At 26.6% G+C, this 24,862-nt stretch overlaps 1 protein-coding gene across 1 annotated transcript in view; it reads left to right on the forward strand.

The window, feature by feature from the left end:
* LOC100212233 (cytokine receptor-like factor 3) overlaps nt 1-24,447 on the forward strand; it is a 41,115-nt gene extending 16,668 nt beyond the window's left edge. The window contains exons 3-7 of the mRNA XM_065802805.1: nt 9,241-9,322; nt 20,206-20,377; nt 22,149-22,410; nt 23,581-23,735; nt 24,081-24,447. Of these exons, the coding sequence (XP_065658877.1) occupies nt 9,241-9,322; nt 20,206-20,377; nt 22,149-22,410; nt 23,581-23,735; nt 24,081-24,425 (1,016 nt within the window). The 3' untranslated portion in view covers nt 24,426-24,447. The remainder of the gene's footprint in view (nt 1-9,240; nt 9,323-20,205; nt 20,378-22,148; nt 22,411-23,580; nt 23,736-24,080) is intronic.
* Nucleotides 24,448-24,862: the final 415 nt, after the last annotated feature.

Below are 24,862 nucleotides of genomic sequence, written 5' to 3' on the forward strand. Positions count from 1 at the left end.
ACAAATAGCCTGACCCGCAAGGGAGTGCTGCTACATCGACTGAGGGTTTGGTTGGGGCAGGCAGTCTATCATTAATATAAAAAAAAATTCCGGTCTTGCATTTTAATTTTTACTTTTTGTCAACAAAATATGGAAAAAACTTTCAGACAACATCTAAGGGTTCTATATATATATATATATATATATATATATATATATATATATATATATATATATATATATATATATATATATATATATATATATATATATATATATATATATATATATATATATATATATATATATATATATATATATATATATATTTCTTTAGATACACTGTTATTAATATTTACTAGAAGTGCCATTCATTTTATGATATTATACCTATAACCTTTATATATACTAGCAGAAAACAACCCGTAATACAGGTTATGGTCAGTCTGTTACATAATTAATTTATGGTGGCTGTTTTCCACAATTTAAAGTTGCATAACCTTAACTAATACCTTTTAGAAAAACACCTTTATATTGAAAAAATTACATCTGTAAAATTAACATAAAAAGTATGAGAAAGGTCTGTTGAAAAAAATACATCTGTAAAATTAACATAAAAAGTATAAGAAGGTAAAATAATTTACCAATTATTATTTAACATTAATTTGATGATGTAAGTTGAGTAAAAAATGAGTAATTTACAACTGACATAGGTCATATCAGTGTAAGGCAGTACCATTTTCCTCGAGTTCAACACAATACGTTTTTAGTTACTGACACAAAATAATAACACTTCATCATGCTTTAATATGGCGAAAATATCAACTAAATTCTTGTGATATTTTTTATAACATGAACTTTAATTAACTATTAAGATTAATATGAAGTTAACTTATATTATACAGGAGTTATTAAATTTTTGGTATCCCCTTGATTCATTTTTCTTTAAAAAAGAAAATTGTTATCAAAAAAACATTAAATGCGCACAACTAAATAAATTTATTAAAAATAACTTAGTGTATTATAAATAACTAAGCAATTTAGTACAAATACGTTTCAAACAAAAAAAAAATTAATTTACAATTAAACAAGTGTATAAAAATTTTAAAAAATATGTAAACTTTGATCTTTTATATTGCATTAATGCGTCATATGACAAACCTAAAATAAAAATTGTAACAGATAAGTAGACAAAAGAAAAGAAAAAAAAAACAAAAAAAACTGATAAACAATCTGCTTGCTTTGAGTAACCTGTTGTCATACTTCAGTTGCTGTCATGATGCAGCTTGTCAGTGTTGTTTAATGACGTTATTTCATGTTGGCTTTCAGTAAACTTTAGTTTAATTTAAAAGACATCACAATAGATTTAAAATATTTTAATTAAAAAGCAAAATAACAGATGCTTCAAGGAGCCAAACTATAAACATTAAAGATAAAAAATCAAATTAAGATATAAATAAATTGCATTAATACAGCTAAATATATTGTCTTGGCTTATAGTAAAATTTATAAGCAGTGAGTTCAAATAATTACCAATTATACTATAAATAAACTACCAATTAATTATTTTTAACAATAGAATGTAGCATCATTATATTATGATAATTGGATAATGAATCAATTTAACTATATTTAAGTTTAATTGGTGAAAAAACAATTAAAATTTTAATTAAAAAAGACTAAAAAAAATCAAATATACAACATAATAAATTATTTTTTAAAAAATTACAAATTAAAAAAAAATTACAAAATAAAAAAAAAATAAAATAAAAAAATCACCGAAGAAAAAGCGGCAACAAAAAAGTTATAAATATCTTCACTGATAGAAGACATTTTCAACCTTTTGGTTGCTATTTTTTCTTCGGTGTCTCCCAACACCCCAGTATGGATAAGCCCTCAATTTGAAAGAGGGCTCATCCATACCACCATTACTACACCACTTGTTGAAGGACCTCTCCGAGAGAGGCCCTGGGTGTTGGGAGCGATAATTTATGTACTGCTCAAATGTTAACGAATCTAAAATTACAAATAGAAGAATATAATAAGAATTATAAATATTTGCAGTTTTATTTAATCAAATTATAAAGCATAACCTCACCATTTTCACAGGTAACAGAAGGTAATTCTAAAAATATTTAAAAAAATGAGAGTAAATTAAAAAGGGTTAAACATGTGAAAAATTTTATTTTGATAAAAGTCTGAGTAAAGTGCGAACAGTTGATATATAAAATATAAAACGCAGCCCTACCAGTTATGCTTCTACCAGACACTAAAGACAAAAAAAATATACCTCAGAGTAATCGATAAAATAATATTTACATATAAATAAATATAATTTTTCACCTTTTTCCCCTCATTTCCTCCATAAAGTTGTCTAAAGTAAGAAAAAAGATAACTGAAGCTAAAATTAACTAAAAATAATCTCAAAATAACTATAAACTAAACCAAAACTATAAACTAAAATAAACTTTAAATCTTAATATCTGTACTTCAGAAGACAAAGGTCGGTTGTCCAGTTTTTTGTGAAAGTGAGTTATGTATGAGACCTTTTTAGTTTTTTCTGTATCTACACAGAGGCATAAAGACTGTTGTCCTACGACAATGTAAAACAAAGTTAGGTCAATATAAAAGGTCTGGTGTCTCCACAATGTTCAAAGAAAAAAGGTCTGTTGAAAAAAGTTAAATAAAAAAAGTAAAAACCAACTTTTTACTTTTTTTATTTAACTTTTTTTTTTTTTGTCAAAATTATATTTCATGTGCCTTAAGACAAATTAAATAAAACACGAAAAAAATTACATAAATTTAGGACTTCCTCCATAAGTTGATGGCAAAACTACAACACTCCCTGGTCTAACATTATGATCATTTCCAAGGTTGTTTACATGTTGGTGTGAGGCATCATTCTGCTCGCTTTTCAGTTTGTTTTGATTATTTCTGATGAAAGTAAGGCGCTGGCCTTCAATATTAACATACACAACAACAGCATATTGCTGAAACAGTTTTTTGCCATAAAAAAGGAAAGTAAAAAGCTGTCTAACCAAAAGTTTATAATTGTAATACTGAGGTAATGTAACATGATTTCTAACCAATGTACCACATTCCGGGTTGTGAACCAATTGATTATGCCAACCAGCATCACTCCTTGGAAAAATATAGGATAAACCATAAGATCTAAGTTGGCAGACATACTTGATATAGTTTTAAAAGGATGACCTCTTGGGTAAATAACTTCCCTGGAAGCAGGTGGTGCACCATCTTCACCAACAAATACAACTGCAACTTCATTATGTGAAGGGAGATTATAGTGACGTCTATCTTGCCCTTCAAGTAAAGATATTTTTACAACTGACACTGAGCGACCTTCTTTAGCTGCTCGATGAATTTCTTCATGTTTCACTTCAGCCATGTTTTTAAATGCAAGAGCAAATCAGCTCTCTTCGCTAATAATAGTTTGCAATCGAAACATTAAATCATTTAAGCAAAGATCATTACCATGTTGTTGCATTCTAAAATTTACTGCTGTGGATCATAGATGTATAGCTGACAATATGTGGATCATAGATGTTTAGCTGACAATATGTGGATCATAGATGTATAGCTGACAATATGTGGATCATAGATGTATAGCGGACAATATGTTGGCGGAACATCTTGATCTTGCCTAAGATTACCTATACGATGAAAAACTTGACCACATATTCTAAAACATGGTGGACCATGATTCATGCGTTGAACTACGTTAGTTTTAAATGAAGCAAAAGAAAGACAGGCATTATAATTTCTAATATATTTAAAAAAATTCAGATTGGCATTTCTATCTGCATAATTTCCTTTTAAATAAATCTTGTAAATCTTGTGGAAATGGTGAAGGTTGTGACAAAACTACCATTCCATTATGGCAACATAAAAATTATGTTTTATTAGGAAATTTCTTAGCACCACAATGCTGACTAATATAATTAACTTCTCCTAAATAATTATAATTTGGAATAGTGTTACTTCTTGCTATACAATGCATTCTTTCGTATCTAACAGCATATCTCGTATTTTGTTGACTACTAATTTTATCTTGCCTAAGCCTATCTCTTTCATTTCTGCGATGATTATTTTCATTTCTGCGATGATTATTAGTTTTATTTCACCTCAGATCTTTCATTTCTGCGACAATTAACTTGCCTATTAACATTTCCATTTTCTAAACTAATATCTGCTTCTAGCCTAATACCATCCATTTAATTGAAAGTAGTAACAAAAAATCTTAAAAGAATCTTGAAGATTGTGATCTTTTCTATATAATTTTTTTTTTCTTCTCTAAATAGCACAAACAGTTTTTATATATAACAAACTGTCATTTAAAATAAATTATGCAATAAATTATGGCTTTAAATAAATATATATATATCAGCTAGAAGATGTTTGAAAAAAAATTAACTTCTAAATTTTTTTATTTAAAAAAATTAATCTAAATAAATAAATTAGCAAAAAATTATTAAAAACCTGCAATTCTAATAATAAACATACTGCTAATACAGAAAAATTGAATAAAAAAACGTTGTAAACCTTTTTTGCAAACTTCAATATTATTTCTTTAAAAATTATTAGTAAACGTTTTGAAAAAATTCACAAAACCTTATAATATTTTGTTCTTCTATACCACATAAATACATCATCTGATAAATCTGAAATAAAAAATGTAACGAATAAGTAAATAAATAACAAAAACATTACACACAAAAAATGAAAATCAATGTACTTTATAGAGAAAAGTTGTTGTGATTTACCAGAGTAGTAGTTGTTAAATATTATTATTTCATATTTTTAGAAAATAATTTATGCTGGTACATCATGATTCCAATATATTTATAGCAAAATCATGTAATAAACAGCACTAAAGACAAAAATTAAATTGAGATAAAACAAATTGTATATATGACAAAATAATTTGTCTTGGCTTTTAGTTTATAAAATAATTTGTATCGGCTTTAAGTTTTTAGTTTGATAAAACAAATATATATATAGCAAAATAATTTGTCTTGGCTTTTAGTGAATGATTAAAAGCAGTGAGATCTAATAATGAAATTACCTATTTATCATTTTTAACAATAGACACCAGCGTGAAGGTAAGCCAAATGTCTATTAACTCAAAAGATTACAAAAAAACAGCATCACAACAACAACACACAACAATAGCACACACCATAAGTTAATATAATATATATATAACATAACTTAAGTAACATAACATTCATATATAACAGAACATAAGTAACAATATTACGCAAAATATTATTAAAATACATTATTATGTATTTTCAGAATAATCAATAATAAAGGCTTGAAAACACCTAGACCTAAAGCAGTAACAGTTTGACATTAAACACTGGTGTTTAACCCTCTGCTTTAAGTACATCACTTGGCTGGCAAGGTTGACAAATCTTGCTCTACACATTTACCAAGTCACAGCACTTTGAAAACAAGTAAACAACAAAATATAAACATATGTACCAACAATAAACACAATATATATATTTAACCTTAAATAAACATATTTAAATACATTTATAAAACAATTATATAACACATATTACCATATACACAAGCAAAAAAACACTTTACATTATTATAAAAACACATTGATAAAACAGCTATAAAGCGCATATTACCACAAACACATACTTATTAAAAAACCATATATGTAAGCAATAAACATATATAACTTGAATTGTGCAAACAAAAATTCTAAAAATGACATTAGAAAATTTAAAAAAGTTCAAAGTGAACAAAGTATAAATACATATATACAAACAACACTCTTTACCTTTAGATTTTTTTTCTGTACTTTTTTTACTGTAATCCTCATAACAAAATTTAACCTTTACATACAATAACATGTGACATGTCATGTCAGTGTTGGAACAAAATTTTAATTTATTTTTTAAATTTTCCAAAAAAGAACAAAAATAGTTAATAGCATCACAGAAATTTCAAAGTAGTAATAACCAATTTTTATGAAATAGTATTAGTATAGCTTTTTGCATAAAAAAAATTAGGCCTCATCCATACCCTTATTTTTCTTCTAAAAAATAACATATAAGCTCAATAAAAACAAAACTGCTAAAAAAAAAAAAAATTAAAGCTAAAAGAAAAACTAAAACAAACAAAATGTAAACAATTTAAAAAATTAAAAGGAGTGATCCTTTCTACTTTATACCTAATAAAAATTTATATATAAATTGCTAAATTTTTTTCTATACTTACTTCAATTATAATGTGATTAATTCTTTATCTAAACTAATAAATAATAAAATTACAAAAGGTAAAATGTTTTAACTCGCTTAATATATCTTTCTGCAATGACCGCATGCATTTTGAGAACGCGCTCTTTCAAATTCAGAAAAGCCTAGTAACTAATTAAAACTACTTTAAAAACAAAAATGAAACGATGTTGAATGTTAAATGTTAAACATTGACTCTAGCAATTATATCAAAATACTTTACTTATACTTTGTGTGTTTCTTTTAACTATTATCTTTTATTAACTATTATATATATATATTTAATATATTTAACTAATATATTATTTATTATTATTAATATTATTATATTATATTATTTATTACTGTTATTGTTTTAATTACTGTTTTCTAGCATGTGTTTTCTCAATAAAAACTTTCTATTAACTAGATTTGGAGTTCAGGATGGTCCCACTATAAGTATTTATAAGTAGTTATAAGTATGTATTAGACAAGCAAAAGTATGTATTAGAAAAGCTTTTTTTATTAGCAAGATTTCTTATTAGCAAGAGCAAAAACAAGTTGTCGAAGAACCTATAGTTACCACGTCTAACATTTGAGGCTTAAGTAATATACAATTCTCATGGCAGCAATTTTTTTAAACTCATCCACTGTTTATATTTTGAAGCATTTAATGCCACCAAATTGTTTGAAGTTAATTGAGAAACAATCAGGCTTTTCAAAATGAACGATTCATGAAAAAATGCAATTCAGTTGGTTGCAGCCTCCTGAGGATTCAGTGTGTCTTTTTGAACTGCCTTGGAATTAAAAGGGTGGTATTGGAGTCATCTGAAAAACTAGCAAGTAGACACTGTCAACCATAAATTTTATTTTATGTTGAGCCTCCAGGCTGTTTAAATGAGAAATTTAGTGACTCTGTTCCTGTTAGAAACTCACAAAGCTATAGATAACTAGCTTTCTAAAAAGTTTATTTTTTTAAAAGCTTTTAAAAGCTGTGGTACAGAGTTCTTTAATATGTAAGGCTTTTACAGTAGAAAAACAGGCCTAGAAGCAACTTAAGACCTGTTAAAATTTAAATTTTTAGAATCATGTTTTTTTTTTAATATAAAATTTCAGCCACAGTTTTAGAGTATGGAATAAATTTTTTCGTTTAGACCATTTGTTGGACTAAAAACAATTAAAATTGACAATTAAAAAACTTTGATTTTTTTGCTTCTTATATACTTTGACTAAACAAATGTCATTAAAATGAAATTAATTACCCAGTAAACACACGACGTCTTAAAAATGTCTAAAAAACGTCTAGACGTCTAAAAGAAGTTTTTTAGACGTCTTTAAGACGTCGTGTGTTTACAGGGTAGGTCTAATATTAAAAATATTGGCAAAGATTGTTTTCCTTATATTTCGCCAAACTCATAACTTAAATTGACAATATTTAAGCAGAGCTTTACTTAAATTATTACTTTACTTTATAAAGACCCTTTTAAGTACCTGTATAATAATTTTCTGTAATAATAAAGTATATTTATTTATTTATTTGGCTGAAACCGAAGTCCTCTGCATTACATTGCTCTTTTTTTCTCTATCTTGCCTATCGCCAAGACTACTGAAGTTAATACTGCAGGTGCTCTATGGAAGATGATCTATGATGATCACAAACAGTTACTAAAGGTGGAAGGTCTACTTTCAGTTTTACTGGATTTTGACTAAAACATGGTTCTAGTTCATTAAATTGAGAGTTAACATAGTTTAACATAATTAACATAATCACGATATTTTTTCAGTTTTGTCGAGCTCAATCAAAACAACTATTTGTATTACTATGATATTTGTTTCATTAATACTTTCTTTATGAAAGTATTAATGAAACAACTGGTAATATGTAATCTAGTGCAACCTGTTCCTTGTCCTGCTGCTTTGTAGGATTCACTTTCTACGCAAAGGCTAGTAGAAATGTACTTCCTGTAATCAATGCCAGCTAATATCTGTCATGTCTATAGTGCTATTTTTTTTTTGTCTTTATATAATCAGAGGTGTCTAGTTACTATGTTAGCTCACCTGTAATTTACTATATATGTATGTTTTCATTTTGTCTAAACCTCTGGTGCAGTGATTGCTCACTTGTAAGTTACTATATAATTACGTTTGTGTTAAATATTATGTTGTGCTTACATCTCTGATACAGAGTGAGCTCAGTTACCAAATAGTGACTTTAACTATAAAACATACGCTCTCCTTAATCTCTAGTATTCTGTTAGATGTTATATTTTTCCTAATGCTTTTTCAAAGTATCCCCATCAAAGTACTGCTAACAGGAAATAACTTCTTTTATCTACTCCAGGTCAGGCTCAGGATCATCACAATCACACTGCTACTGGTATCATCTAACCTAGCACTGCCTTTCCCATGTCATGCTGCTTGTAGGGTTTGCTTTTTTAAGGCAAAGGCTAGAAGAAATAAACTCCTACGGAAAATTTCCCTACCTTTGGGCTCTTGGTTGAGTAAAGAATAAAGATGGTGTCTCGTTAAAAATACTCATCTTGGGCAGGTGTTAACTGCATCCAGCTACGGTCTTGTAGATGGCCTCCTAGGCAAAGACTTAAAGGCTAAGCAGAATAATTCTGTTGACCAGCATAAAACCACTTTTTTATTTATTAGGCCTGCATAGATGTAAACCTGTGTTACATTGTTTCATGCCTAGAATGATGAAAGCTGGGTTATCTTGACTTTACTTAGGTGCGTAGGTAACTGTGATGTAAGTATCTATGTGATTTAGGTATCAATTTGATTTAGGCATCAATGTGAGGTAGGTAATTATACAAAGTATGAAAAATGTCTGAGGCATTTTCTCTTAGAATATCTCAGCCATAATGAAATTATTCAAAAACCTGTGATGATTGTTATTAATTACCATTACAACAATTTTTACAAAAAATCTAAAACTCTAAAGAACATAAGAAAAGTTAAAATCACGGGTTTAATTAAATGTCTTTATTTTTATATCCAGCAAAAAAATGTAGTATTGAGAAAGATAAAGGAAATGAGACAATAGATTACATATCTCAAGCTTTAGCAGATATTGGAAAAGTGTAAGTTTATTTTGTTTTGTTTTTTAATTTATAAAGTCCTTCAATAAAAACATGTTTTTTTACATCTCTTGTTATTATTATTATATATAATAAATTTGAATAATTTTTTTTATCAATTGTTGTTCATTAAAAATTATTTATACTGATTTTAGGTAACATTAAATCAATTGTAAAAATGATTTTTTTTGATTCAAAACTTTTTAAATTTGTTTTTCTCTGAAAAAAAGTTATTTTTTCTAATGTGTTTTCTAAAATAAAACAAAATTTAAAAAAAAATTTTTTTTTAAGTTACTTGTTAGAAACTTTTCTTGTTATAAGTTATAAGTTTGTCTTATAACAGTAAACATTCGGAGCTTATGGGTCATTCTATGTCAAATCATTAGGCAAATGTCATTTTTAATGTTGTATTTTCGATTTTGATATATGTTTGTTTTCATTTATGGCTTAGTTTTCATATAAGGCTTATCAATGTTTAGAAAACCTTAAAGTTTAAATGTCCAATTTTTACGATTTTTGAAATATTTAAGCTGATTTATGCTGACTAAAATGATTTTCTAATGGAAAGTAAATAATACAAATCAAGCACTAGAACATAATTGACATAATTGATTTTTAGACATTTTAAAGAAACTATTATATATATATATATATATATATATATATATATATATATATATATATATATATATATATATATATATATATATATATATATATATATATTTATATATATATTTAAATATATGTTTATATATATATTTATTTATATATATTTATATATTTATATATATGTTTATATATATATTTATTTCTATATATATATATATGTTTATATATATATATATAAACATATATATCAATATATAAATAAATATATATATAAACATATATATAAATATATCTATAAATATATATATATATATATATATATATATATATATATATTTATATATATATATTTGTATATATGTTTATATATATATATTTATATATATGTTTATATATATATTTATATATATGTTTATATATATATTTATATATATGTTTATATATATATACATATGTTATGTTATACTTATACATCATATGTAAGATATAATACAATATTTAATTATCAAAAAAAAAAAAAATTAGAAATATAACATAGGTTACAATGTCGATTCATAACACTTTGACCTAATTTCTTGTTAGGTCAAAGTGTTATAAATCATTACTTAAAATGTTATGTCTTGGTTATGTAAAAATAACTTATAAATGTGTGTATATATATATATATATATATATATATATATATATATATATATATATATATATATATATATATATATATATATATATATATATATATACAGGGGTGTACCCTCATGGTTTTTGGTGGCATGGGACAATTCGTTTTCTCCTAGGGCAATTGAAATTTTAAAAAAAAGCCTGTCAGTAGCTCGGCAGGATGACCAGACAGTTTGTTACTTACAAAAGTGTGCTTATTAATAAAACCGTATTTTGATATATAAAGATTTTATTCCTTGCGATTATTTAAAAGAAAACTCTAAAATGCATTTAAAGTAGTTTAACAATGAGTACACTATGGTGCGTATTTCACCAGACATAATAAAAAGAAGTTAACACGTGATTTAATATTTTGAAGTGCGACTGTACTGTTTTTTTAAACATTGTTGTTGAATTTTGAAGCACGTTTTTTCTCAATTTAAAATGAGTTTTAAAATTATATTTTCTTACATTTCCAAATGCTGTTGTATCATTTTTTAAACCTTAAAGTTTAATCATTAATAACTCTCTCTTTTGTTTTTTCATTAGTAAAATAAATTTTTCTTTTAACTTTTTCAAACAAAATTAACAAAATTAAAAACATTATTAAGATTCACATGAAAAATCATTATTAGAACGCAATTAATAATGAAAAATGTACAAAACATTAAAAACATACAGATGTCGGCTACATCAAAAACGACAACACATCTTTAATTAAATTAATTAATAAATTAATTACTTTACTTTTGAATAAACCATTTCTTATTAGACGTATTTTAGTAGCCAGATATTAAAATTTTTTTCAGTGTTTTTACCTGAGAAAAAATACAAAAAAAAAACCTTTTACACCAGACTACTGCTTATTATAGCTGACGACTCAAATAAGAAATAAAAACTGTTTCAGTTGCCCGTAGGGCGACCAGGAAACAACCGGAGGATACACCACTGATATATATATATATATATATATATATATATATATATATATATATATATATATATATATATATATATATATATATATTTAAACAACTTTAAAAAGTATTCTACACAATAGAGTGCTCAATGTTCTTAAAAGAACAGAGCAATTATATTAGTAGTAGAAAATCACAAAATGTGTTTATATATATATATATATATATATATATATATATATATATATATATATATATATATATATATATATATATATATATATATATATATATATATATATATATACATATATACATATACTATATATATATATATATATACATATATAACATATACATATATAACATATACTTTAAACACTTCTAGGTCAGTAGTTAGGTCAACATTGCCAAATGCCAGCCCAAATTCTATGGGTTGTATGTATATATATATATATATATATATATATATATATATATATATATATATATATATATATATATATATATATATATATATATATATATATATATCAGGCCTTGTTACGAGGTTTCGCTGCGTATTTAAAAAATCATTTTTATTATTTTTTTCAAATATAACCTAAATTTTATTTTGAAAAAAATATTTTTTTCATGAAACGTAAAATAATGTTTGTTTATGATTTTTATGTTTATTTTCTTATGATTTTGGTTTTTGGTTATTTTATTAACTGTTAATAAATTTTTTCTTATTTAATATGTGAACTCATTTTAATGTTTTTAAACAAGAAAGAGTTTTTTTTTGTTGTTTATCAGTTACCGATAACATATTCGTGATCATAATTTATTTTCATAAATTAAACGAACGTCGTTAAAACTTTACGTTATTGAATTAACAATAAACAAAATATCTTATTAATAAAATATTTACATCAAAATGAATCGTGCATTTTTTAAACTATTATGACTAAAAATAAATTTTATATTTAAAAAAATTTATATATTTAATTCCTTAAGATAAAACTTAAAACACTTAATTTTTTTTAACTAATTTTTAACAACAACAAAAAAATTATTTAACAAACTGTTTCTTTAACAAAAAATCTATTAGTTTACAATTGCGGTTAGATGCTTTTACTTACGACTTTATTTCTTCTGAATTAACGTCACGTTAACGACAATCAAAAGATAATTTAAATATTCTAAAAGATATAAGTTTTTGCGTAGCGCAAAATTGCTGGACGCGTAGGCAAATCGCCTTTTCGCAAGCAAAATGCGAGCTGCTTAACGCTTCTTAACAAGGCCTGATATATATATATATATATATATATATATATATATATATATATATATATATATATATATATATATATATATATATATATATATATATATATACATACATACAACCCATAGAATTTGGGCTGGCATTTGGCAATGTTGACCTAACTACTGACCTAGAAGTGTTTAAAGTCAGCAAAAAATCACCAGCCTTGTTTCTATGTTTCCTGGTAAAACCTTAGTATCAAATTTTTTAGCCAACTTGATGCCGATCTCTAAAAGATTAGGGTCAGCAAATTATTGCCGACCTCATTTTTCCTAATTTTGAGGGCTGGATAGATATATTATATATATATTTAATATATATATATATATATATATATATATATATATATATATATATATATATATATATATATATATATATATATATATATATATTATTACATATATATATATATATATATAAGCATATATATAGATATATATATGTATAGCAAAAAGCAACATGTAATACGGCTTAGTAATAAATAAATAACTAATAAAAATTTAACTTGATACATTATCATCTTAAAGATCATCTTAAACTATAAAAGTATTATTTTACATACTTATTATTGTGTTTTAGAAAATAAGTTTATTAATAAAGGGGAACATTATTTTACATATATATTATTGTGTTCATGAATTAGTAAGTGACTCATAAAACATTTCTTAAGCGTGGTCATAATCAATTATGTTACCAAAAAATATGTATGAGCTTAGTAATAACAGAATGTTCTCCTTCATTAATAAACTTTCGTTAAACAGAGAGGAGACAGGCTGTGTATCAAAGGCACTGTGTTAAATAAAAGTTAAAAAGTTATTCTAATCATAACCTTAAGTTATTGTTTTTAATGACAATGACAAAAAAAAATATATTATCACAAAATAGCTATAGCACAATTAACCTTTAAAAAAACGGCTTTTAATGTTACAACTAAAGAAAATTCTTTTTACCTCAATAGTTTAGAATTCCAATTTCTTCATAACTGTTGAATAATGATTAGCACAGTAAATTTCATATCATATAAATTTACTAAATTAAATCCATGTTTCAACAGTAAGCAAACTAATAAAGCAATGAAAGCTAAAAAAAAAAAAAAGAATACAATTATGTTTGAACTTCAAAAAGTATATATAGTTATTTAATTTTAGGATAGTTATAATCAGTTATATCAAAATTTAATAAAACTTAATTCATAAAAAATGTAGTGATATTAAAACTAAAAAAATATAACAAATCTGATAACAGTCTAATTAATAATAGTCATAAAAACTAATAATAAAAAAGTCATTATAATAATCTTAAACTTATCAGACGTAATTGTAATTGTAGAATACCCTGAAAGTATTTGTAAAATACCTGAAAGTAATTGTAGAATACCTGAAAGAAATTGTAGAATACCTGAAAGAAATTGTAGAATACCTGAAAGAAATTGTAGAATACCCTGAAAGTAATTGTAGAATACCTGAAAGTAATTGTAGAATACCTGAAAGTAATTGTAGAATACCTGAAAGTAATTGTAGAATACCTGAAAGAGATTGTAGAATACCTGAAAGAAATTGTAGAATACCTGAAAGTATTTGTAGAATACCTGAAAGTAATTGTAGAATACCTGAAAGTAATTGTAGAATACCTGAAAGTAATTGTAGAATACCTGAAAGTAATTGTAGAATACCTGAAAGTAATTGTAGAATACCTGAAAGTAATTGTAGAATACCTGAAAGAAATTGTAGAATACCTGAAAGAAATTGTAGAATACCTGAAAGAAATTGTAGAATACCTGAAAGAAATTGTAGAATACCCTGAAAGTAATTGTAGAATACCTGAAAGTAATTGTAGAATACCTGAAAGTAATTGTAGAATACCTGAAAGTAATTGTAGAATACCTGAGAGTAATTGTAGAATACCTGAAAGTAATTGTAGAATACCTGAAAGTAATTGTAGAATACCTGAAAGTAATTGTAGAATACCTGAAAGAAATTGTAGAATACCTGAAAGAAATTGTAGAATACCCTGAAAGTAATTGTAGAATACCTGAAAGTAATTGTAGAATACCTGAAAGTAATTGTAGAATACCTGAAAGTAATTGTAGAATACCTGAAAGTAATTGTAGAATACCTGAAAGTAATTGTAGAATACCTGAAAGTAATTGTAGAATACTTGAAAGTAATTGTAGAATACCTGAAAGAAATTGTAGAATACCTGAAAGAAATTGTAGAATACCTGAAAGAAATTGTAGAATACCTGAAAGTAATTGTAGAATACCTGAAAGTAATTGTAGAATACCTGAAAGTAATTGTAGAATACCTGAAAGAAATTGTAGAATACCTGAAAGTAATTGTAGAATACCTGAAAGTAATTGTAGAATACCTGAAAGTAATTGTAGAATACCTGAAAGTAATTGTAGAATACCTGAAAGTAATTGTAGAATACCTGAAAGTAATTGTAGAATACTTGAAAGTAATTGTAGAATACCTGAAAGAAATTGTAGAATACCTGAAAGAAATTGTAGAATACCTGAAAGTAATTGTGGAATACCTGAAAGTAATTGTAGAATACCTGAAAGAAATTGTAGAATACCTGAAAGTAATTGTAGAATACCTGAAAGAAATTGTAGAATACCCTGAAAGTAATTGTAGAATACCTGAAAGAAATTGTAGAATACCCTGAAAGTAATTGTAGAATACCTGAAAGTAATTGTAGAATACCCTGAAAGTAATTGTAGAATACCTGAAAGTAATTGTAGAATACCCTGAAAGTAATTGTAGAATACCTGAAAGTAATTGTAGAATACCTGAAAGTAATTGTAGAATACCTGAAAGTAATTGTAGAATACCTGAAAGTAATTGTAGAATACCTGAAAGTAATTGTAGAATACCTGAAAGAAATTTAACCAAAAAGAAATTGCACAGTACTAATAAATAAAACTACTCTATCAGTCATTTTAGTTCAAACTTTTTCTAAAATAAGAAAACTGGCCATAAAAATTAAAACAACCAACAACAAACAAACGGTTATTTAAATTTTTGTTTTAAAATTAATCAATAAACAACATCAATTCTTCTTAAAACTAAAAATTATCAGCTCTAATTTGCTTGCAGACCTTGTTTGAAAGACCGTGTGGAATATAGAACCGTGCAAAGAAAAGTCTAGAAACTTTAAAATGACATAAGACAACTATTAACTACTATTAAATTATGATATTATATATTATATACATAATTTATAATATATTTATTTACACACATAAACTTTTTTTTTCGCCACAAACTTCAGTGGGGGCCACTACAGTTGAGGAGGTTACTTACTACTTACTACTTTATTTATCTATCAATTAGGAGATTACTTTATTTATTTATTTGCAATTCTCAACACTAAACTCTTAAACATCACAGGACATGATGATAAACAGATGGATAGTTTTCTCCAGTGTGTTTTTTTGCATTTAAAATTTGAATTTACAAAAACAATAAAAGTTACGATGCTTATGATATAATTAGCCTCAGCAACAAGACTTTGGGTTGGTTACAATAATGCTTCTAGTTGGTTGCAAAAACACTTTCAGTTGTTGCAATAATGCTTTAGGTTGGTTACAATAATGCTTCTGGTTGTTTGAAAAAACACTGTCAGTTGGTTGCAATAACCCTTCGGGTTGGTTACAATAATGTTTTGGGTTGGATCAAGTCCTTCATTTATCTGTTATAAAATGTTCTTTCATATATATGTTTTTTAAATGTGTTTTTCTAGTTGCCAGAAGTAACTACGGTAACAATAAATCAATTGTAAAAATCAAACTTTTTGATTCAAAGGTTAATTATAACTTTGAATATTTGTTTTCAAACTCTCAATTAAAAGAATTTTTTAAATGTGTTTTTTAAAAATTATCCTGCAAAAAAATTATTTGTCACAAAGAGAATTTTTTAGTTATTTGTTAGAAATTTTTGAAATCTGTTAAAGTTTGTCATGAGTAATGCTTTATAACGGTAAACAATGAAATTGCTTAATTCTCATTCTGTGTCAAATGATCAGACTAATGTCATAAGGCGTAGGTAGATTGAACCTCTTTATTGTAAGCATTGTGCTCTACCACTACCACATAACATTTACACGCACACACTTACTGTATATATTTAATAAATATATTTATACAATATAAATACTGTATAAATATATAAAAATTTACTGTATAAATATTATTTATACAGTAAATTCTCATTAACTCAACCTCCAAGGTACCAAGAAAACAGTTAGATTAAACAAATGTTTGACTTACGTGAAGTAAAATAATTCTTCTAGGGGCTTTCTAGAAAACAGTTCAAGATAACAAAAGATTAAGTTAACTGGTTTTGACATTTAGAAAAAAGAAGGAAAGAACAAAGAATAATGGATGGAAAAATTGCTACCACAACCCAAACTCTTAGTTGATGTACCGGCACTCCCTCCAACGTTCTACCTAGCTAGTCAGTCAATGTATGTACTGAAGTTCTCACGGCTACCTATTTCCTTATAACATCATATGGCTTAGCTATATACTTAATATATATATATTCATATATATATATATATATATATATATATTTATATATATATATATATATATATATATATATATACATATATATAACAAAAAACACACACCCCCACAGTAGCAAACACACCTATCTCATTTTAGTCTTCAACAAAATGATTTACCATTAGTAGGTTCATCAGGAAGACGTCCTGATGAACCTACTGATGGTGAAACAATTTGTAGAAAGAAAGAATTAGATAAGTGTTTTTACTAATTTATTATTGCTCTGTTATTTAAGAGCATTGAGCACTCTATTTGTAGAAAACACTAACATAATATATATATATATATATATATATATATATATATATATATATATATATATATATATATATATATATATATATATATATATATATATATTCACAAAAATATAGACATACAAGAATGTGTGTGTTACCTAGTGGTTGCAAATAGCATAAAACTAATAATAGTAAAACACATGTAGTTTTATATATATATATATATATATATATATATATATATATATATATATATATATATATATATATATATATATATATATATATATACAGTATCGGACAAAACGAGTGCAACCAAATAATGCTTATATAGTTTCGTTATATTAAAGTGCTGCATTTTTTCAATTTAGAGAAATAACTATGCAACTGTTTAGAGACAAAGTTCTTCAAGTTTTATTCATCACAAAGTTTATTATTTGTACACGAAAATTAATAAATTAACCAAAAGTATTAAAAAAAGTTGATTTCCTTCTGGACAAAACAAGTGCAACTCGACAAAATGTTGACCAAGCTGTATTTCGCTATCAATATTTCGTAGCGAATCCTTTGTTGTTGATCACAGCCTTGCATCTTCGAGGCATAGATTCGATCAGATGATCAAATAAACTTTGTGGAATCGCTGCCCAGGCCTTTTGGATTTGTTCAAACAGTTGATCCATATTACGAACACCTTCACGGTTAACTCTGCGGTTGACAATCTCCCACAGGTTCTCGATAGGGTTGAGATCCGAAGATTGAGGCGGCCAATCCATCACCGATAGGTGGTTGTCTTGAAACCACTGCTTGACTACTTTTGCAGTGTGTTTCGGATCGTTGTCTTGCTGAAAAACCCATTTTATTGGCAAATTCCATTCAGCATTAGGTAACATAACATCTTTCAGGATATTTTATTACATGCAGCGGTTCATTATTCCATCATTTTGATGTATTGGACCTAGACCGTTAGCAGAAAAACTCCCCCAGACCATTACATTGCCTCCACCATGCTTCACTGTCTTATGGCAGTAACGTAAAATGAGGCGGTTTCCGGCCGGTCGACGTACACGGCAAATGCCATCGCTGCCAATGATGTTGAACTTCAATTCATCACTGAACAGGACAGTTCGCCATTTCTGCACATTTCAGTCAATATGAGATGTAGCAAACAGAAGTCTTTTCTTCTGGTTTTTTAGTGAAATCAGCGGTTTCTTTGCAGGGCGTCGAGAAAACAATCCGGCTTCAACAGCACGTCGTCTGATTGTTCGATCCGATACAGCCAGCTCTAATTGCTTTTGTATCTCGACTGATGATATCCAGGGATCCTTCTTGACGGATCTGACAATCATAGAATCCTCTCTAGAAGTGGTGGAACACAGTCTTCCAACTTTGTTATCTGCTGCCAACTTCCCCGTAGAACGATATTTGGAACATAGTCTTGATACGGTCCATTTTTTCATGCGATATTTATCACAAATACTTTTTTGTAACATTCCACTTATGTAATCGCCAATAATTTTCTTTCTTAGTTCCAATCCAAGACTGTCGGGAGCCATTTTTGCACTTGAAGTCATAAAAATAAAAAAAATAAATAATCACGCTTCTCAAGGCTTACCGTGTTACAGTTACCTTGTGATGATACAATAATGCTCTATGGAACGCAACGTCTTGGTTGTATGTGGACTGTATTGATGTAATGAAACACTTGTTGTATTTCACTTGTTGTATTGATGTTCTTCGATAAAACACTTTGATAAAACTCACTTGGATAAACTGTCTTGATAATTCTGACTGATTGACTTCCATATACTGACTGAATTACATGTCGATTTACATGTCTCTTATATAGTAAAATGAACCTGTGTAAACCTGTTCTGGAAGATTCTAGATGCTTCTTTTCGATGCTTCTGGAAGCTTCTGGATGCGTCTGTATGCTTCTGAGTGTTTCTGGATATTTCTGGATGCTACTGGATGCTTCCAGATGCTTTTTCTGAAAACTTCTGGAAGCTTCTGCATGCTTCTGGAAACTTCTGGATACTTCCTTTAATTATTAAAAAACTTCCGTGACACTGACACGGACCAGACTTAAGAAAATGAAACAAACCAAAAAAGTTGCACTTGTTTTGACCGCTGCAAAATGGCACTTGTCAACGAAATTCTGCCTGTGTGCTGTCACCTGTCAGCTGATTGCTCATGTCATGGCATGCTATGACTCCAGACTCCTGAACTGTTTGCTGTGGTAGTATAGTTCGTTTCGTTTTAAGGACATGTTAGATTAGGAACACTTTTTAGCATTGTTCGATGTTGGTTGCAAATTTTTTGTCCAATACTGTATATATATATATATATATATATATATATATATATATATATATATATATATATATATATATATATATATATATATATATATATATATATATATATATATATATATATATATATATATATATATATATATATATATATATATATATATATATATGTATGTATGTATGTATATAAATATAAATGTATGTATATAAATATGTGTGTATGTATATAAATATGTATGTATGTATATAAATATGTATGTATGTATATAGATCATCTGAAATGCCTATTATATCATTATCATTCTCATCAAAATTAGAAGAAGCTGCACTTAGTAGCATTGAAGATCAAGCTGCTGACTTATTGAAATTAACTATGACTGGAAGTGTTCAGATTGTGGAATGTGTGGAAAGGCCAGGAGCTATAATAGTCCGTTGGGATGAAGTAAGATTAAAAATTATTGAAAAGTATTATTAATTAAAGCAAAATAGTTTATAAATACTACATAGTCTAAATATACAAAACAACTTTTAATAATTTAGTTAAAGATTTAATGACTTATATAATTAAATGTCTTTTTGTTTTGTTTTGTTTTTTTTTCCTCATCAAACAAAGATCTTATTTGTTTAAAACTGAATTTCATGTGTTAGAGGCAATTTCTTAAATTTCAAATGTTGTAATTTCAATAGTAGCATATTTGCTTTATTTTTGAAAATGTTTCCCAAAAAAAGTCGTGTTTTTGTTAGATTTTTTTTTTTTTTTTTTTTTTTTGTAATTTCAAATGTGACAGTCAAAATATGACTATAAAAAGTATGGTAGCTGGTATGTTTGACCACAGGTCAAGAAGAATATAGAATGTGTGACCAGTTTGTTAAACTATAATAAATAGATATTATAAAAAGTTTGAGATCATGTTGAGAAAAGTTTTGCCCACATCTCTCCAAAATTTTGTATACTGATTCATATTAAAATTAACTTGCGTAAAGTTGTGTTTATTTAAGTAAAATAAGTTTAAAACATATGACTTTTTTGTCATTTTCATTTGTTCAAAGAACATAACACTGAACTATAAATTCTATATGATTGAATGTAATTTTGGAAAGCACATTTCAGACATAAGAATTGAGATAAGTTGCATTATGAAATCTAGTTAAAAAAAATCTACAAACAAACATTGGATATTTTGAAACTCTAAAATTAAGCAAGAATCTAAAACTCTATGTTCATTTTCTCCTTGTTCTCCTTTAGGTGGTTCCGACCATGCAACGATCTCTACAAATCTTTCATCTCATGCTTTTTCTTTGACTCACCTTATCACCACACTACTTACTACTACCCTAAAGCTGATTAGGATTCTTTTCGTCATTTTTTTAATGAAAGTCCTTGGGCTGATGACTTATGAAGGTCGCAGATATGGAAGCTTTTGTTGCTTTTTGTGGGTTTCAAGTCCTCATTCTACTTGGTTTTCACCATCTTGTGCAGCTGTTATATGTCATTGTAATCATTTTTTTTTTTCATCTTTTTCACAAGGCCATCTTTCTCAGACCAAGCATCTTTTTATAATTGCAAGAAATCAATGTAAAATCTGTCTGATACTAAGCCCTGTTATTCCCAGTTTACTATATCTCGTTATATTAAATCAGAAATAAGGCTCCAGAGATTTTTGAAAAATTTTCAATAGTTTTGATAAGTCTAACTAAGGTAAGTTGAACATATTATCTTTAATTCATGGATATGATCTTATTACCTCTCCCAAGGATGAGGCAGAACTTTTTGCATAGATATTTTACTTTTCAACTCTTGAATCTAATAGCCATACTCTTCATGCCATTCCATTTAAACAGGTTAACCGATTGTTAGACATCCGAATCACTCTGTTTTTGTTGCTAAAGTCATTTCTAAATTTAACTCTTCTACAGTTTGCAAACTGCTGTGGCTGAAATATTCTAACTAATCTAAAGATTCTATCATGAATTAGAAAGTGATGGCAAAGCAAACGCTATTAATCTTTTAATATAAAAGCTTTTTATATTAAAATATATTAACATAAGCAGAGTTCAAGACGTATTACCATTAGCAGAGTTCAAAAAAGTAAGTCATCTAAAATAAAATTCTGTCATGATAATTTTATGTTAGATGAATATTTGCTTCATAGCAAAGTTTAACTTTGATTTTATATGAGATAATTTTTTTATTTGGAAAATACCTTTTTTAGCAAGAAGCTTCTGATTGTGAATCTATTGCTACCGATAACAGTTGTGTTGTGGAGTATATATTACAAGTTTATGAAGATGGTGGTAGTCAAGATGGAATGTTTCATAGTATCTATGAGGGTGATGAAATGCAGTTTACTTTTACGTTTGCAGAGCCATACAAAACATACTCATTTCGTGTATGTCAACATACTGTTGCAGGTGCTGGAGTATATGGGCCATGGAGCATGACAAAAAAAGCTTGTACTACTCTTTCACCTCATGGTGAGTCAAAAGTTTAATTCAGGTATTGTGTAATTTATTTTTGTGGTTGGTTGGCAAAGTATCTACTGTATGAGAGGTCTTGTAATACCATGCTCAACTTGTTTATCTGTAAAGCAATGGTAAAATTAATGTTACTCATGATTAATATGTTGATGTTAAGATGATTAAGTAATTTTCTTCATAGAAGTGGCCTCCAGCTTTAAAGTAAGTTAAATTTTAAAATAATCGAGGCCAAAACTATGAAAGAAATTAATTTTTATGTCGTTAAAATACTTTTATATATAAAGATATTTGTTCAGTGTGGTATCTATCTGGGGGTGTGGTATGTTTTCATTTTGTTCTCTTTTGTTGAAGAAAATCTACTATTGTTCGGCTTCAAATTAGTTTATTGCATATTACTGCAGTTGTGTTCAATATACAGTAAATTTTATTGCATATTACTGTAGTTGTGTTCAATATACAGTAAATTTTATTGCATATTACTGTAGTTGTGTTTAATATTCAGTATATTTATTGCATATTACTCTAGTTGTCTCAATATATTGTCTACAGTATATTTAGGCATAATTTATGAGTATAACTCTAGCAATATAGATTGCAATATTGATTGCAAGTAATATTGATCATAACTCTATTTAAAAAGTGGTATTGCTTTTATAAGCAATTTAATCTCATTTGATTCAATAATAATATTTTTAATTAATAATATTTTAATAATATTTAATAATTAATAAGTTTTAAACTTGGTATTTTTATTCTTCCAAATTCTTATAATCCTAAAGACTTTTTTGATTAGAATATTTAATACCGATAGTAATGATACCAAAATACCGATAGTAATGATACCAAAATACCGATAGTAATGATACTAAAATACCGATAGTAATGATACCAAAATACCGATAGTAATGATACCAAAATACGAGAATTTTGCAATACCTGTATTCTAATACCGGCAGAAATAAAAGTTCAATTACAAATATTAACACTACCGGTATTCGTGTGTGCCAAAAAAAGGTATTGAGTAAATAATTATAATGTTTATATAAAAAATTTTCTACACTATTTCTACAAGTTTTATACCGCTAAGCAACATTAAAAACATTCAAAATACTTCTACTCTTTTATACTAGAAATTTCTAAATGACTCATTTTTGTTAAATTGTTTAGTTTGGCGTGAGGAAGATTGTATTACTGAAAGTAACCTACAGCTTTATCAATTAAGTAACAAATGTCGAACTACCACGAAAATATTTCCTGAGAGTTCTCATATTTTGCGTTCCAAAGTTGCAAGTTATATTTTGGGTCAACATATTCAATTTAAAGTAAATTTTTTTGTTATTATTTTGATTTAAATTTTTTGTTACTTTTGTCTCTATTGTAGCTAAGGGCAATGTTTCTTTTGATGCAGCCACCTGTGTTCGTGGCGTCATAATCTACTTATTTTAAGAAGTTTTAATTTATAAAAATAATTTTAAAAAATTCTGAGATTCTCTGAGATTCTCAGATTATCTTTTAATTAATCAGCACACTAATTATCTTTCTAATTATTTTTCTCATTATCACTAATTTTATATTATGATTAATTAATTATTTTTCTAATTATTTTTTCATTATCACTAATTTTATATTATGTTGCATCTATTTCAAAACAAAGTGTTTTTATTCAGATAGAAGAAGCAGGAGAAAGTAGTATAAACGATGGCATTGGATTTTTATCGCACAATAAGCAAATATTTAAACAACTCACACATTCTCCTAACACCGCTGTTATGAATACAAGAGGGACAATATTTGTTAATGGGTTACCTATGGTAACTAAACTTCCTGCGCTGAAACGTGGTAGCGTTATGTTATGTCATGCTTCACGTCAAAGCTCTGGTAAATTGCGCGTTACAATATCAATAGATGATAAAGAAGTTACGTTTGATTGGAGCACTCAATCAGAGCATTATGACGCTTTGTATTTTGCCTGTGGTTTTGAGCATACTGGTTGGCAAGTAAGTGTGGTGTAAAAGTTGAATGTAAATAAAAACATGGAATTTTGATACACAGAATTTATTTAAATGTTATGATTTAAAATTAATTTTTGTTATAACAAATACTCCCTCTGTTCCGAAATAATGTTCCGATTTGCATTAAATTCAAGGTAATACTAATAATGTATTAAATATTTAAAATGTTCAAAAAAAAAATGTATATAAAAAAAATTAACAACAATTTAATTTCAATCATTCTTAACGTTGAATGCAAATCGGAACAGTATTTCGGAACGGAAAGTTTATAAAGCACAAAGTATTGTGTCTTATAAATTATCGTTATTATCGTTAGGCATTTATAAACTTTTTAAACGCTCTTCGATATTGGACGTTTGTACAAAGTATTGCAAATGCAGTTGACATTTGGTTTCCTGGTTTTTAGTTATTATTTTATTGTGTTATTTATTAAAAAA

The sequence above is a fragment of the Hydra vulgaris genome, chromosome 08 (assembly GCF_038396675.1).
Source record: "Hydra vulgaris chromosome 08, alternate assembly HydraT2T_AEP".
In the NCBI taxonomy this organism is placed as follows: domain Eukaryota; kingdom Metazoa; phylum Cnidaria; class Hydrozoa; order Anthoathecata; family Hydridae; genus Hydra; species Hydra vulgaris.